Below are 15,860 nucleotides of genomic sequence, written 5' to 3'. Positions count from 1 at the left end.
TATATTTACGTATTTCATCATTGGCACATTGATATACTTCCATTTGAAACTTGAGGTTATTATCTGTAATCGACGCCCGACCAAAGCTACATCTAAACCTGGCGAAGCTTTGGAAGGGCATCAATCGACCTCGATAACCGAAATGTTTTAAATGAACGACTGACATTGTTAACGTTATACAATCTGTCACCGAACAGGTTTTTATATTTAGTCAAGTTTTGACTAAATATTTTAACATCGAGGGGGAATCGAAACGAGGGTCGTGGTGTATGTGCGTGTGTGCGTGTGTGCGTGTGTGCGTGTGTGTGTGTGTGTGTGTAGAGCGATTCAGACTAAACTACTGGACCGATCTTTATGAAATTTGACATGAGAGTTCCTGGGTATGAAATCCCCGAACGTTTTTTTCATTTTTTTGATAAATGTCTTTGATGACGTCATATCCGGCTTTTCGTGAAAGTTGAGGCGGCACTGTCACGCCCTCATTTTTCAACCAAATTGGTTGAAATTTTGGTCAAGTAATCTTCGACGAAGCCCGGACTTCGGTATTGCATTTCAGCGTGGTGGCTAAAAAATTAATTAAAGACTTTGGTCATTAAAAATCTGAAAATTGTAAAAAAAAATAAAAATTTATAAAACGATCCAAATTTACGTTTATCTTATTCTCCATCATTTGCTGATTCCAAAAACATATAAATATGTTATATTTGGATTAAAAACAAGCTCTGAAAATTAAATATATAAACATTATTATCAAATTATTTTTTTCGAAATCAATTTAAAAACACTTTCATCTTATTCCTTGTCGGTTCCTGATTCCAAAAAAATATAGATATGATATGTTTGGATTAAAAACACGCTCAGAAAGTTAAAACGAAGAGAGGTACAGAAAAGCGTGCTATCCTTCTCAGCGCAACGAATACCCCGCTCTTCTTGTCAATTCCACGGGCACTGCCTTTGCCACGGGCGGTGGAGTGACGATGCTACGAGTATACGGTCTTGCTGCGTTGCGTTGCGTTCAGTTTCATTCTGTGAGTTCGACAGCTACTTGACTAAATATTGTATTTTCGCCTTACGCGACTTGTTTCTTTCATGCGATTGCAGCAAAGCCGATATGATATCGTTTTGTTCACATACTGCTTTCAGTTCCCTTTCTTGGAAGAAGGAGGCAAGTCCAAACAACGTGTTGCCGTGTTAACGTCCTGTTATTCTGGTGCCGCTTTATTCTTTCCAGTTTCCTTTTTCTTTCCTTTTTTGTTATCAATGAAAAGAAAACATTGCCTTCCCTCTCAAAAGCAGTGTTTTGAATGGACTCATTTTGCCGAGAGGAATTCATGTCGTGTGTGTGTGTGTGTGTGTGTGTGTCTGCGTTTGTGTGCACGCGCGCTTGTGTGTGTGTGTGTGTGTGTGTGTATGTGTGTGTGTGTGTGTGTGTGTGTGTATGTGTGTGTGTTCTGTTCCAGATTTTTGACGGCAGCTCCAATTCCTTCCCTTTGCTGACCAGTCCACTGTGCGGGTCTTCCCTTCCGCCGGTGCTGTTGTCCACGTCCAACTCCTTGTGGATAGAGTTTCACAGCGATGGTACCACTGATCCTTCTAGTACAGGATTTGTTGCTACCTACACCTCTCATATAAAGGGTAACATCTTCGTAATGAACACTGTTTTTGCCATCAGTTGTGTGTGTGTGTGTGTGTGTGTGCGTGCGTGTGTGTGTGTGTGTGTGTGTGTGTGTGTGTGTGTGTGTGTGCGTGCGTATGTGCGTGTTTGTGTGTGTGCGTGCGTGCGTGCGTGCGTGCGTGTGTGTGTGTGTTTGTATGTGCGTGCGCACGCGTGTGTGTGTTTGTGTGTGTGTGTGTGTGTGTGTGTGTGTGTGTGTGTGTGTGTGTATGTGTGAATGTTCCTGTTTGTGTATGTCTGTGTGTGTCTATTCGTGTAATTTCGTGCATACGTGCGTGCGTGTGGACGTGCATACCACCTCAAAACCTGTGAAAACACGTTGTAAATGGTTCTCTGGGGTAAACGGTACAATAGACGGACGGTACAATTGCATCAAGCAAAAGATCAAGATATTCCCCGTTAAACTGGAGCTTTGTTCGTGTTGATTTTTATAGAGTGCAAATCCACGACGCTGACTTCAATCAACGGATTCTTAGCGTCACCCGGCTACCCCGTGCAATACGCTCAATTCACCTACTGTGTGTGGACCATCACCGTGCCTTTTGGAATCGTGGAACTTACCTTCCAAGACTTTGCCGTTGGTCAGAAGAGTACTTATGATTGTTATGGGGCTCAAGTGCGTGTCTATGACGGAGAAAACGTGGATGCCAGCACAGTCATCGAAACGTGAGTATAGGTCATGTCCAGTTAAACATGAATGTTGTCGGAAAACCGGGTATATGTCTCACACCGTGATAATGTGTTAAGCGGAAATTAAGGTAGTTGTGTGTTTTGAGATGTGTGTACTCTATACTTTGCCTTTGATTTATGTTTTCTGAAAAAAATAGAAAACAAATCTCAGACCTGGGAACCCCTGTTTTGCACTTGGAGTATTCTCAAGCAAACTTTTTTCAGAAAAATAAGCGTACTCAAAACAGCATTTGAACATCCATGATTCAAACATGTTTCACACACGTCCGTCGCTATGTTAGTTACATTTATCAAAACGTTTAAAACAAATGCTTCTTTCAATGTTTACTGACAAAAATCATGTAATCATGTGTCAACATACTGGATTGGCTTTGGGATGCGCTTGTGAAGAAAAGTAGTCTAAGAATTTTTCTCGTCGTATTTTTTCCTACTAACCCTACTTCTCGTATTCTAGACAATCATGCGTACACAATACGGTGAAATTGTATGGGTTCTCAGGTCTGAAATCTGAAGAGGTTATTTCGGTCATAATCTAGTTTCCCTGTGCAAAGGTTTTTATGGAATCCGTCGTACCTTCTGAGTTGTATTGTTTTTAAACCTTGGTGCTTGTGCCCCCCTCTAATATTTCCGAACTCAGAAAAATAGAATGAAACAGGTATTCTTTGTTCATGTAAGTAGCTTTAAAAGCTCTATTTTTCGTGTGCTCTTTCGCAAGTACTTGAAAGTAAATAGAATTAAGGCCTGAGAGATGTGACTGGTTCAAACCAATGAACAGTGTTAGGAGCATGAGGAATAAAGGATGTAAATAGAAGTTCTGGAGTAACACAGCTCATTTGACCGGATGCAGTAACTTATAGCAATACAGAATTCGTGTCAAGACATAATTTTTGTTCGTAAAGATTTCTCGACAAGATTCCCAAATTTCATGTTTAGAAAATGCCACACAGTGTTTTAAAAAAGAGTTTGTGTTATGTTGAAATCATGTGTCATACAATTCTGACTGTTTTTAAACAAGCCACATGTTCTATCTTTTATGTTAACAGTTTGTGTGGAGCAGTAGCTGTACCAAAGATAATATCCACGGGACGAAGCCTGACTGTTGTGTTAAACTCATATGGATCTTCCCCGACGTCCGCCATCGGCTTCCAAGCATCGTACAAATCAATTTCAAGCAAGTACAATAGTGAATTTAATCAAGAGCTGTTAGAATAAACAGACAATCCTAATAGCCTTGAAAATTGAATTGAACTTTATTTAACAAGGATTAAGATTTAAGGCCACGCCTTTTCTTACAATCTGTCCTTGGGACGCATAGACACACAATTATATAATTAAAATATTATAAATTAAATTTTTTTAAAGTTAACTAACAAAAGGAGGTCGGAAAACTTCAGCACGTGATAATAAAGATGACGATGATGATGATGATGATGATGATGATGATGATGATGATGATGATGATGATGATGAAGATGAGGCATGAAGAGCATACATATGTGGTTATTCATAAAATCAAATGCATACTATGCAGGTAATTATAAATACAAGCTGGTAGCAATCGAACATGTAGCAATAGTACAACAAAAATATGTTCAGAATATACAATGCACAGCATATCTTTGACGTAATAATAAGTGTGGTAAATCAAAAGGCATTAAACTACTCAGACATTAAGTGGTTTTTAACACATTTTTAAAACTTTTTAATGACTTTAAGTGCTTAAAGGATGATGGAAGTGAATTCCAAACTGAAGTACCCAAAAAAGCAAGACTGGTCTTATATGAGAGAAAGAGAGAGAGAGAGAGAGAGAGAGAGAGAGAGAGAGAGAGAGAGAGAGAGAGAGAGAGAGAGAGAGAGAGAGAGAGAGAGAAAGAGAGAGAGAGAGAAAGAGAGAGAGAGAGAAAGAGAGAGAGAGAGAAAGAGAGAGAGAGAGAAAGAGAGAGAGAGAGAGAGAGAAAGAGAGAGAGAGAGAGAAAGAGAGAGAGAGAGAGACAGAGAGAGAGACAGAGAGAGAGACAGAGAGAGAGACAGAGGGAACTGAACTGAACTGAATTTTATTTTACAATAATGAAGTAATAAGGCTCGGCCTTTTCTAACAATATGTCCTTGGAATGACCACGCACTCTCTCACACACACACACACACACACACACACACACACACACACACACACACGCACACACACACACGCACACACACACGCACACACACACGCACATACACACACACGCACACACGCACACACCCCCCCACACACACACACACACACGTACGCACACACACACACACACACAACAAATTATACGAAAACAAACACTAAAGAAGCAGAAACTAAAGAGAGATAGGGGGTTAGAGAAGAGAGAGAGGATCGAAAGAGAGAGGATCGAGAGAGAGAGAGAGAGAGAGAGAGAGAGAGAGAGAGAGAGATATCTACAAATCTGACATCTATTTTTTCCAGGTTCCGACATCGTTCAGCATGGTGAGTCACAATTCAAAATAAAACAATTACATTCTACTTGAAATTCTAGTTGTAATAGGTACTATAGGCACGATCCAGTTGACGATTTCTACATATCTGTTTTTTTACTTCATACTTCAAGAGAGAAAACTATCGGTTACTTATGATTTAAAAGATCCTGTCTTTTTTCATAAGTGACCGGAAACATTTAATTAAACCTGGCTTAATTTGGTGACTTTTTAAATCACATTTTGGGGGAGTGCATAGGTGTTTTTAAAAATAAATATTGACTTGACTTGACATTAAGTTTTAAAAAAGATAGACCGGAAGCAAGGTCAGAAGATTTTGTTTGTGCCATCGTGAATTCGTCTGATCCACTTTCCTTTTCTTCACAATTTAGTCGTCAGTTTGTGATTTCAATGCGACTGGCTGTATCTGCAATAGCAAGTTATTGTGTACCTCTGATTCTAAAACGCAACAAACGGCTGCGATTCACACGAACTTGTCTGCGGTGGCTGGCTTCAAAGAAAGCGAGCGCTATGCAAAAAAATCGTCTGACCTTGCTTCCGGTCTATCTTTTTTAAAACTTTCAAAAATTCGAATTGTACTGATCTTGTCTTGATAAAAAAGAAATCTTTTATGATTTAAGAATGTTTGTGTTACAAGCTGTCAATTTATTATTTAGATTTTAAAAGTTAGTTCTAGCACCAAAACGAGGCGCCTGATTGTAGAACAGACGGTCCACGAAAATAAATTCTTTGAAATGTCTCACTCTCGACGGAAAGCAGCCAGGATGTTCCCGTTCGGTGAGCGTTCAAATGGAAGGGTGTTTGTACTGTGTGTAAAAGCCTGACAGTATCTGTGATGGTTTGCGGGAGGCTTACTGTGCCTTTAAGCAATGTTCACAAGCAAGAGTTTTGTATTGTTCTTTTCTACTTCTGTTAAGATCTGTTTCCTTACGGAACGCCACAGCAAGACAGTGAGCTGGCCCAGTCCAACTCCGCTGCGACTAACGTCGTTCTGGATATGGGACTTCCTTTCAAGAACAAAATTGAAAACATCGTTTATGTAAGTGTAACAAGTCGCGTAAGGCGAAAATACAATATTTAGTCAAGTAGCTGTCGAACTCACAGAATGAAACTGAACGCAATGCCATTTTTCAGCAAGACCGTATACTCGTAGCATCGTCAGTCCACCGCTCATGGCAAAGGCAGTGAAATTGACAAGAAGAGCGAGGTAGTAGTTGCGCTAAGAAGGATAGCACGCTTTTCTGTACCTCTCTTTGTTTTAACTTTCTGAGCGTGTTTTTAATCCAAACATATCATATCTATATGTTTTTGGAATCAGGAACCGACAAGGAATAGATAAAAGTGTTTTTAAATTGATTTCGACAATTTAATTTTGATAATAATTTTTATATATTTAATTTTCAGAGCTTGTTTTTAATCCGAATATAACATATTTATATGTTTTTGGAATCAGCAAATGATGGAGAATAAGATAAACGTAAATTTGGATCGTTTTATAAATTTTAATTTTTTTTTACAATTTTCAGATTTTTAATGACCAAAGTCATTAATTAATTTTTAAGCCACCAAGCTGAAATGCAATACCGAAGTCCGGGCTTCGTCGAAGATTACTTGACCAAAATTTCAACTAATTTGGTTGAAAAATGAGGACGTGACAGTGCCGCCTCAACTTTCACGAAAAGCCGGATATGACGTCATCAAAGACATTTATCAAAAAAATGAAAAAAACGTCTGGGGATTTCATACCCAGGAACTCTCATGTCAAATTTCATAAAGATCGGTCCAGTAGTTTAGTCTGAATCGCTCTACACACACACACACACAGACAGACAGACACAGACAGACAGACACACACGCACACACACACACACACACACACGCACATACACCACGACCCTCGTTTCGATTCCCCCTCGATGTTAAAATATTTAGTCAAAACTTGACTAAATATAAAAATGTGGCTCTCTTGCTCTGCCTGCCTGCCTGCCTGTCTGTCTGTCTGTCTCTCTGTCTGTCTGTCTGTCTGTCTCTCTCTCTCTCTCTCTCTCTCTCTCTCTCTCTCTCTCTCTCTCTCTCTCTCTCTCTCTCTCTCGCTGAATGTCTTTAATAATTGTGTTTTAATTACATATTAAAAAACTAGTTTGTGAAATCAGAATGGGATGCTTTTTGTGTTGTTTATCCTACCAGCCTAGCTGCACTTATTTACCGAAAATTGTACTCATCGAGTATACTCCCCCCCCCCCCCCCCCCTTTTCAGGGCCAGGGGGTCGAAGGAACTCAAATGGATATCAATTTAATCGTGAGGGGGGGGGGGGGGTGTCTGGCGAATCTGACGAATCTAAAGAATCTGGGGAATCCGCTGTACCTTGATCTAGACGTACACAGCAACAAACAAGTCGCGTAAGGCGAAAATACAACATTTAGTCAAGTAGCTGTCGAACTCACAGAATGAAACTGAACGCAATGCAAGTTTTCAGCAAGACCGTATACTCGTAGCATCGTCAGTCCACCGCTCATGGCGAAGGCAGTGAAATTGACAAGAAGAGCGGGGTAGTAGTTGCGCTGAAAAGGATAGCACGCTTTTCTGTACCTCTCTTCGTTTTAACTTTCCGAGCGTATTTTTAATCCAAACATATCATATCTATATGTTTTTGGAATCAGGAACCGACAAGGAATAAGATGAACGTGTTTTTAAATTGATTTGGAAAAAAAAAAATTGATAATAATTTTTATATTTTTAATTTTCAGAGCTTGTTTTTAATCCAAATATAACATATGTATATGTTTTTGGAATCAGAAAATGATGGAGAATAAGATGAACGTAAGTTTGTACATAATTATGATAGAATATTGATGTATGAATTGAAGAAATGTATAAGAACACAAGAATGTATGAATGACAAAGAACAAATGTTTATTTTTGAATGCTTTATGTATGTTTTATTACGGACACAAAAGCTCAGCAATGCAATTTCTCTTTTAGAGATTAATAAAGTTATTGTATTGTATTGTATTGTATTGTATAATTTTTTATTTTTTTTTTACAATTTTCAGATTTTTAATGACCAAAGTCATAAATTAATTTTTAAGCCACCAAGCTGAAATGCAATACCGAAGTCCGGGCTTCGTCGAAGATTACTTGACCAAAATTTCAATCAATTTGGTTGAAAAATGAGAGCGTGACAGTGCCGCCTAAACTTTCACAAAAAGCCGGATATGACGTCATCAAAGACATTTATCGAAAAAATGAAAAAAACGTCTGGGGATTTCATACCCAGGAACTCTCATGTCAAATTTCATAAAGATCGGTCCAGTAGTTTTCTCTGAATCGCTCTACACACACACACACAGACACACATACACCATATGACCCTCGTCTCGATTCCCCCCTCTACGTTAATACATTTAGTCAAAACTTGACTAAATGTAAAAACACACTAAAAGTATGGTAATTAAGTCAGCGAATGCGCTTCCAGGCGCTGTGTCTCTCGGGGGTAGGAAACAACAAGTCGCGTAAGGCGAAATTACTACATTTAGTCAAGCTGTGGAACGCACAGAATGAAACTGAACGCACTGCCTTTTTTTCACAATGACCATAGTCCGCCACTCGTGCAAAACGCAGTGAAACTGACGAGCCTGTTTAGCGCGGTAGTGGTTTCGCTGTGCTGCATAGCACGCTTTTCTGTACCTCTCTTCGTTTTAACTTTCTGAGCGTGTTTTTAATCCAAACATATCATATCTATATGTTTTTTGAATCAGGATTTGACAAGGAATAAGATAGAATTGTTTTTAAATTGATTTCGGAAATTTGATTTTAATCATAATTTTTATATTTTTAATTTTCAGGGCTTGTTTTTAATCCAAATATAACATATCTATATGTTTTTGGAATCAGAAAATGATGAAGAATAAGGTGAATGTAATGTTGGATCGTTTTATAAAAAATAATTTTAATTACAATTTTCAGATTTTTAATGACCAAAGTCATTAATTGATTTTTAAGCCACCAAGCTGAAATGCAATACCGAAGTCCGGCCTTCGTCGAAGATTGCTTTGCCAAAATGTCAATCAATTTGATTGAAAAATGAGGGTGTGACAGTGCCGCCTCAACTTTTACAAAAAGCCGGATATGACGTCATCAAAGACATTTATCCAAAAAATGAAGAAAAAAACTCTGAGGGTATCATACCCAGGAACTCTCATGTAAAATTTCATAAAGATCGGTCTAGTAGTTTACTCTGAATCGCTTTACACACACACACGCACAGACAGACAGACAGACACACACACACACACACACACACACACACACACACACACACACACACACACACACACACACACACACACACACACACACACACACACACACACACACCACGACCCTCGTCTCGATTCCCCCTCTATGTTAAAACATTTAGTCAAAACTTGACTAAATGTAAAAAGTAGACAAGAAGCGCCGCCTGGCGGAAAGACGGTAGCGCCATCTATGACGCGGCAAGCTAGTAATTATCAGCACATATTCAAACAAGGGAAGTACGTCAGTGAAAATAACACAGACTACATTACAACGAGTGCTCTTTCCTTGTCTATTCTAGGACATTTCGTTGAGCTGTTAAAACAATAAGGATGACGGTAGTTATTCTGCGCGGTAGCATTTTGTTAGTAACGCAAAATCTTATTGTATAACTTTTGAAGCGATCTTGGAGACTTTTACCCTCGGTCTTTTCCCTTTCACCGTTGTCTTGTCTTTCTCTCACCCTCTCTATCTGTCTCTGCTTCTTGCATTTAAAAAATAACTGCTGTCAATAAGACTTTTAGGATTTGCATAAATGTGCTACATGGACATTTTACTGATGATATCAAATAATAATCTCATAGACCTGTAAGCTTTTCTCGATCTCTTAGCTAGCTGTCAAATACCTATATCGCACATTGACTTCTATTATGCGATTTGTGTTTTGGTTTTGGTGTTGTTTTTCTTCGTTCCATATTTTCTGAAACTACAAACTACAAAGGCTTCATGCAATCCTCAAACCTTAAAACCAATCAAAAGGTTAAACGAAATGCTTCATTATCATTAATTTTTATGTTTACCCGAAATGGGTTCGATTTCTTTGAATACTTCTTTTTATATGCATAATAATTATATAACAATGTTTGTGTTTGAGTTTGTCTTTCGATTATTGTTTGTTATTGCAGTGTTCATTCCTTCTACAATTGTTTGGTTTAGTCTCTCGTTTGATACTGTTGTTTCCCACATGATATCAACACTTAACTTCCAAACAAAGATGAGTTATTATATAAAAGTTAATACTGCTTGTTTTATCAGATTTCGTGTGTCCTTTTGCCTATGTCTAATTAATCTTTTAATTGGTGCATTTCATCATCCTCGTCATCATTTAGTTCAACTGCACAATTGTTTTTCGTTAGTTATTTTGTTTGTTTGCTTGTTTGTTTGTTTGTTTGTTTGTTTGTCCATTTATTTGATTGATCATCTCTTCGCTGTGTTTGCCAGTGTGTTTTTGGCTATTACGATTCACTGGCTTTAACTGTTCTGTATTTTTCTATGCTGATTGAGCAAAAATACATGGAGGGTATTAACTAATCAAATCTTTCCATGAGACGTCTGTTAGAAAATGTGGTCAGCGGTACGGTATATGTCAGTGAAAGATCGAAGTACAGTAAATTACGTCTTTGGCACTAATTGCTAAAAAAAACAAAAAACAAGTCGCGTAAGGCGAAATTACTACATTTAGTCAAGCTGTGGAACTCACAGAATGAAATTGAACGTAGTCCGCCGCTAGTGCAAAAGGCAGTGAAAGTGACGAGCCTGTTTGGCGCGGTAGCGGTTGCGCTGTTCTTCAAAACTTGACTAAATGTAAAAAAACGAAACACTTAATTTGGAAAAATTACCTCAATAAACAATTGTGCCCCAGGTGACCTGTTGTTCAAATGTACAGATGTTGGTTTTCATTAATTGATTGATTGATTTATTGATAGATTGATTAATGGACTGATTGGTTGACCAGATCGGAAACAACGGTCTTGTGTCCTTTGGCAACCAGTTCTCATGGCCAGATCTGCCTGAATCACGGAAGGTGATATGCGTCTACTGTGCCTACATTGACAACTCAGACAGTGTGGGAGGTATGTGTATTCTTGCCAAGCGATACCTGGCAGGTACGATATGTCTTACTTTACAATGCAAATAATAACCCGGGGTGGTGGGGGGGGGGGGAAGGGAGGGGGGCCGGATAGCTCAGTTGGTAGAACATTGGGGTTCATGTATTGGTAGCCATTATCCCGTTTCATAGAGTTTAGGCAAAACATATTGCGGCACCTCTGATAGAACCTATAACACAGGCGTGAGTATTTAATAAACGCTTCATATATCTGTTGAGATCATGTCAGATCAATTGGATAGTTTGAACAATCAACACGTAATATTGGTCCTCATATGTGGGCAGTGATACTACATTGATCAATTGATCTTATATTCGTCTAGTCTGTTTTGTGGTTGTACAACAGAGAAGAGTATTAAAAGCATCTACACAAGAACAACAAATTACATAATATTAAACAACTAGCCAATACTGTCTTTGCCAGTGAAGTTGCCTAGCTGCTTGCATGTGGATGTTTTCCAGGCATCTACTACCATCAGTACACCAGTGACCAACCTGCAGATGCGAGCGTTCTCACCAAAGCCAGCACGGAAGTTCAGGAATTTGCCGAGACCAGCAGCTTCAATGCACATTACGTCATGGTCGTCACGTGGGACCGTGTCAAACAGGGCCGCTACAGAACTGTGAACTACGATCCAGATGACGTGAGACACATACAACATGGGAAATAGTTATATATTACGTTTAAGTGGGGTGTACGATCATGACTACAAACAGCTCAATCAGGCATCACATAGAATATTAAACCAGTTCACTACACAAGTCAATTCATCAGTGTCAAAATGAGGCATCAATCAGGTTACATCAAGAATTCGAATGACCGATTTGTTATTGTGAGAATAAACAATTTCAAATGGCATATTATGATACAATAAACAATAGTCGACAGTTAACATATATAGCTACTTGCATACCCTTTGATCATTTTCCGTGGCATCGTTTCCAGTTTTCCAGTTAGTGATGTACCAGTAAAGTGGATCTGCGAGGTAAAATAAAGGAAATACATAATATGATAGGTGGTTTTTTTTCAACAAGAGTATGATATAAATAAGAGTATTATATAAGTAAATGCCGCTGTTTTGTACAAAAAGTTCTCGCCGACACAGGAAAACTCTAAACGTAACAAAACTCAGAGTGAGGTGAAAATGGGTATAGCCTACTTACTACTTTGAAAGTCTTGACGTACCTTTCTTGCTTTGATATCAACATAATTCACCAAATGTAAAGCGAATGATATTTGTCTAAAGTTTGGAGCTTTGCTTTTGAGACGATCCAGTATGCTACATCTGTTGCTGATCGTTAAATTGCATTTTTTTTGTGTAAGGTAGTGTATGTCTTGATTTCAAAATCACAATTTTATCATTTTAGGATGCAGGAGAAGCGACATTTCAACTGGCTCTCATTTCTGACGGTGAGACGACGTACGCCTTGGTGTACTACAAGCTTGATGGTATGACATGGACATACAGGGGCAGCTGGACCTACGTCATCATCGGTCTGTCCAGTGGTGACAGGGAAAACTATCGACTGAACTTATACACCAGGACAAAGCGAGCCTACAGGATCGATGCTGTACCTGGCAACACAGGTACTGTTACTAAACGAAGACTAGCATGTGAAGGCTGACAGGGAAGAGCAAGTGTTGGCAGGGGAAGAGGCAGTACGAAACTTGTGGGAAAACTGTTCCAGACTTGTTAAGTTCCCCAGGTTATCCAGGTCATATAACGAACCATGTACTAGTCCTGTCAAAGAATGTAAGCGTTTAAGAACTGTTGACTCATGTGAACAGTCGGAGGAATCTTAGTCATGAGCAGTGTTCAACCGTCCAATCTGCCGTCCATAGATGAAAAAAACCTACAATTAAAATTGCACATTTCTCGAATGTTATAAAAGCTAGAGCTTAGGCATTTTACACACTTCTAGAATGTTGACGACCTTCAGAAATGGCTTCTAGTTTACCCTTGTTATATTTCACAGCCGAAGCCGAGTCATGTTGGGTGTTAGAAACGGAACAAACATCATGCAGTGTCTTAAACATTTTTAAAGCTAGAGCTTTAAAACTGTACACATTTCAAGGGTTTGATCATTACAATGCTGATGTCTGGTTGTCCCGCATTGATTGTTAAGGTAACTGTGGGTTTGAGTTTGGGTCAATCAATGGGAAAGCATTTTACTCTTCTTGTAATAACATAGTCAGTGGTTAAAAAGGTAATTTCTGCATTTGACAGTATATTGTCTTCTGTGTTTGTTTCAAAATACCAAGGAATACTATAATTAACAATGAAAAGTCTGATAAATGCTTTTGGCATCTGCGAAAGTACACGCTTTGAATTTCTGTTTATTCATTCGTTCGGAAGTTGTTGCTGTTTTCTTTTAGCATCAGCTAATTCGTTAATGCTGAATTGACTTGCGAGAACAGCGTCGTAAATTCCTCTTCATTATCACGAGCTGCTGACAAGGACTGTAATTGTAACACTGCAGCAAAAGTGTGTTTTGTGTTGAGAATCTTGCAATCTAAAGTTGTTTGTGATAGCTCGAATATAGTGTTAACAATACAGAGGCGGTTAACAGTTCATTGACCATGCACTTCCCTCTTAATTGCAGGTCGTCTTGGCACGTGGTTCTACAAGATAGGAAAAGTTTCACGTACTCCCGAAGCAACTTGTACCGCCTGGTACACCAAGAACCTCCTCTTCCATCCTTTCAGACAGCTGTTTTTCTCCAGACTGCCGCAATGCCCGTGCTCTCACCGTGACGTGTGGCAGAAGACTCGCTACCTCTGGGTCAGGGCAAGGGTTGACAACATAAGAAAAATTGAATGTTACCGAATGAACAGGGCAAGCAGCAACCGTTTTTACCCTGTTGGAAAGGTTAGTACAAAACAGAATTGAGTTGTAATGACCTGCAGCAGTACGAGTTTGTTTGTTTGTTTGTTTGTTTGCTTAACGCCCAGCCGACCACGAAGGGCCATATCAGGGCGGTGCTGCTTTGACATATAACGTGCGCCACACACAAGACAGAAGTCGCAGCACAGGCTTCGTGTCTCACCCAGTCACATTATTCTGACACCGGACCAACCAGTCCTAGCACTAACCCCATAATGCCAGACGCCAGGCGGAGCAGCCACTAGATTGCCAATTTTAAAGTCTTAGGTATGACCCGGCCGGGGTTCGAACCCACGACCTCCCGATCACGGGGCGGACGCCTTACCACTAGGCCAACCGTGCCGGTGTAACACGAAATTCTTACTCCACGAAATATTTACGTTACTCCGGAGTAAAAATTTCGTACGAAATTCTTACTCCGAGTACACCTTTCGTACGAGAAAATAACTCCCCAAGGCACGAAAAAATTACTCCCTCCACGAAATTTTGACTCCCCAATTTTTTTACTTCCAGTAAAAATCTCGTACGCGAAAATGAGATGCGGGCGAAGGGATAATGCCAATATGTGATCTCGCGCGAACAAATGTCGCGCTACCCTCCCTCCACCCCTTCCACCACCAAGACTAACAGGGGACAGGGGAGTAAAAGTCACTCCCCCCGAGACCCATGAGCCTGTTGCGTCGCTTGCGCACGGTCAGCAGCCGCATCTACTGGGACAAGGTAGTCTGTCAGTGTGGCAAGACTGGACACCTCACTTACGTGTTTGAAGGTTGTGACACTCTCAAGGAAGAGATGTCTAGTGTCATCCGCTACAGAAGGGAGAATGCTCTCAGTCTGGGAGACTTTCTCCGCCCACACCCATCACTCGGAGAGAAACCGATGATGGTCTTGGTCACTAATCTGTTCACCTCAACTGTTGCGAGCTGGTTCTAGTGTGCTTGCAGCAGACCCAGCACAGCACAGATCCACTTCTGGAATCTTAAGCTAAATGTGTCCCAAGACACACATTTTGTAGTCCTGGCATCCTGAAAGGCAGAGGCCCCAACCTACAGGATTGCTTCCATACCAAAAACGCCTCCAGACACGGGAACTTGGGAGCAGAGGCAACAGCTCCGCTTGAACCTCAGAAACCAAATGTGCCTCCAGACACACAGATCCCTTAGACGGCCGAGGCTGTGGCCTCTAAGGTTCTCTTGTACCAAACCGCCTCCTGACTCTGCATCAGATTGCTTGCGCTGGCATCTGCTTACATAGACCCACATTAAGTCACCACCGAGTGGTAGACACAGACGACATTTGGTAGCACTGACTGCCAGCTTCACGGTAATGCGTACCCCTAGCGCGGCTCTGCATGGGTGGGAATGTTCTGAGCAAAACACTATGTGTTACTCCATACCCCCCGCCCTCCATGGAACTTCTTGACCCCAACAAATTGGGGGGGGGGGGGGGTTTGCCCAGTCGGTAGAGGCGCTGGCTTTAAAACCGGTTGCTACTATCAGCGTGGGTTCAACTCCCAAGTTCGGCGCAGGATGTGTGTCCCAGAGTCAACTTTGTGCAGACTCTCCTCGGTGTCCGAACACCCCCGTGTGCACGCATGCGCACGATAAAGATCCCAGGGTCACAGCGAAAGCCTCAGGCCTTGGAAACACGAATACATGCATGCAAAAATATGAAGCCCGGGTGTCCGTTCGGCCAACAGCCAATAAAGTAACCATTTCAGCACTGACCCAAGACGACCCAACCCGGTCCCTAGCCCATTTCAGGTCTCCTCTAGCAGCCGGCAGCCAGCTGTCTACATCCCCCCCCCCCCCCCCCCCGCATTTTTATTTTTATTTTCATACAAAGCCGGGTTTTCCCGTGTAACATGCCCCTAATGGCTTTGCCGTGAGGGCATAAAACTTGCATTTTCGGGAGTAAAAGTTGCGTACACCTGGCGTG

At 40.5% G+C, this 15,860-nt stretch overlaps 3 protein-coding genes across 3 annotated transcripts in view; 2 read left to right on the top strand and 1 right to left on the bottom strand.

Annotated features, from left to right (window-relative positions):
- The window catches only part of LOC138946732 (cubilin-like), a 41,645-nt gene extending 38,068 nt beyond the window's left edge, over window positions 1-3,577 (top strand). Inside the window, exons 14-16 of the mRNA XM_070318135.1 lie at window positions 1,461-1,635; window positions 2,110-2,341; window positions 3,409-3,577. Of these exons, the coding sequence (XP_070174236.1) occupies window positions 1,461-1,635; window positions 2,110-2,341; window positions 3,409-3,577 (576 nt within the window). The remainder of the gene's footprint in view (window positions 1-1,460; window positions 1,636-2,109; window positions 2,342-3,408) is intronic.
- Window positions 1-15,860, bottom strand: part of LOC138947168 (uncharacterized) — a 256,793-nt gene that overhangs the window by 114,588 nt on the left and 126,345 nt on the right. The gene's annotated exons all lie outside the window — the stretch shown is intronic.
- The window catches only part of LOC138947171 (mucin-like protein), a 43,411-nt gene continuing 32,365 nt past the window's right edge, over window positions 4,815-15,860 (top strand). Inside the window, exons 1-6 of the mRNA XM_070318607.1 lie at window positions 4,815-4,844; window positions 5,770-5,891; window positions 10,885-11,002; window positions 11,500-11,681; window positions 12,406-12,625; window positions 13,642-13,907. Coding sequence (XP_070174708.1) covers window positions 5,850-5,891; window positions 10,885-11,002; window positions 11,500-11,681; window positions 12,406-12,625; window positions 13,642-13,907 — 828 coding nt within the window. The 5' untranslated portion in view covers window positions 4,815-4,844; window positions 5,770-5,849. The remainder of the gene's footprint in view (window positions 4,845-5,769; window positions 5,892-10,884; window positions 11,003-11,499; window positions 11,682-12,405; window positions 12,626-13,641; window positions 13,908-15,860) is intronic.

The sequence above is a fragment of the Littorina saxatilis genome, linkage group LG14 (genome assembly GCF_037325665.1).
Source record: "Littorina saxatilis isolate snail1 linkage group LG14, US_GU_Lsax_2.0, whole genome shotgun sequence".
In the NCBI taxonomy this organism is placed as follows: domain Eukaryota; kingdom Metazoa; phylum Mollusca; class Gastropoda; order Littorinimorpha; family Littorinidae; genus Littorina; species Littorina saxatilis.
The sequence above is the reverse complement of the archived record's forward strand: the minus strand, read 5'-3'. Positions and strand labels throughout refer to the sequence as shown.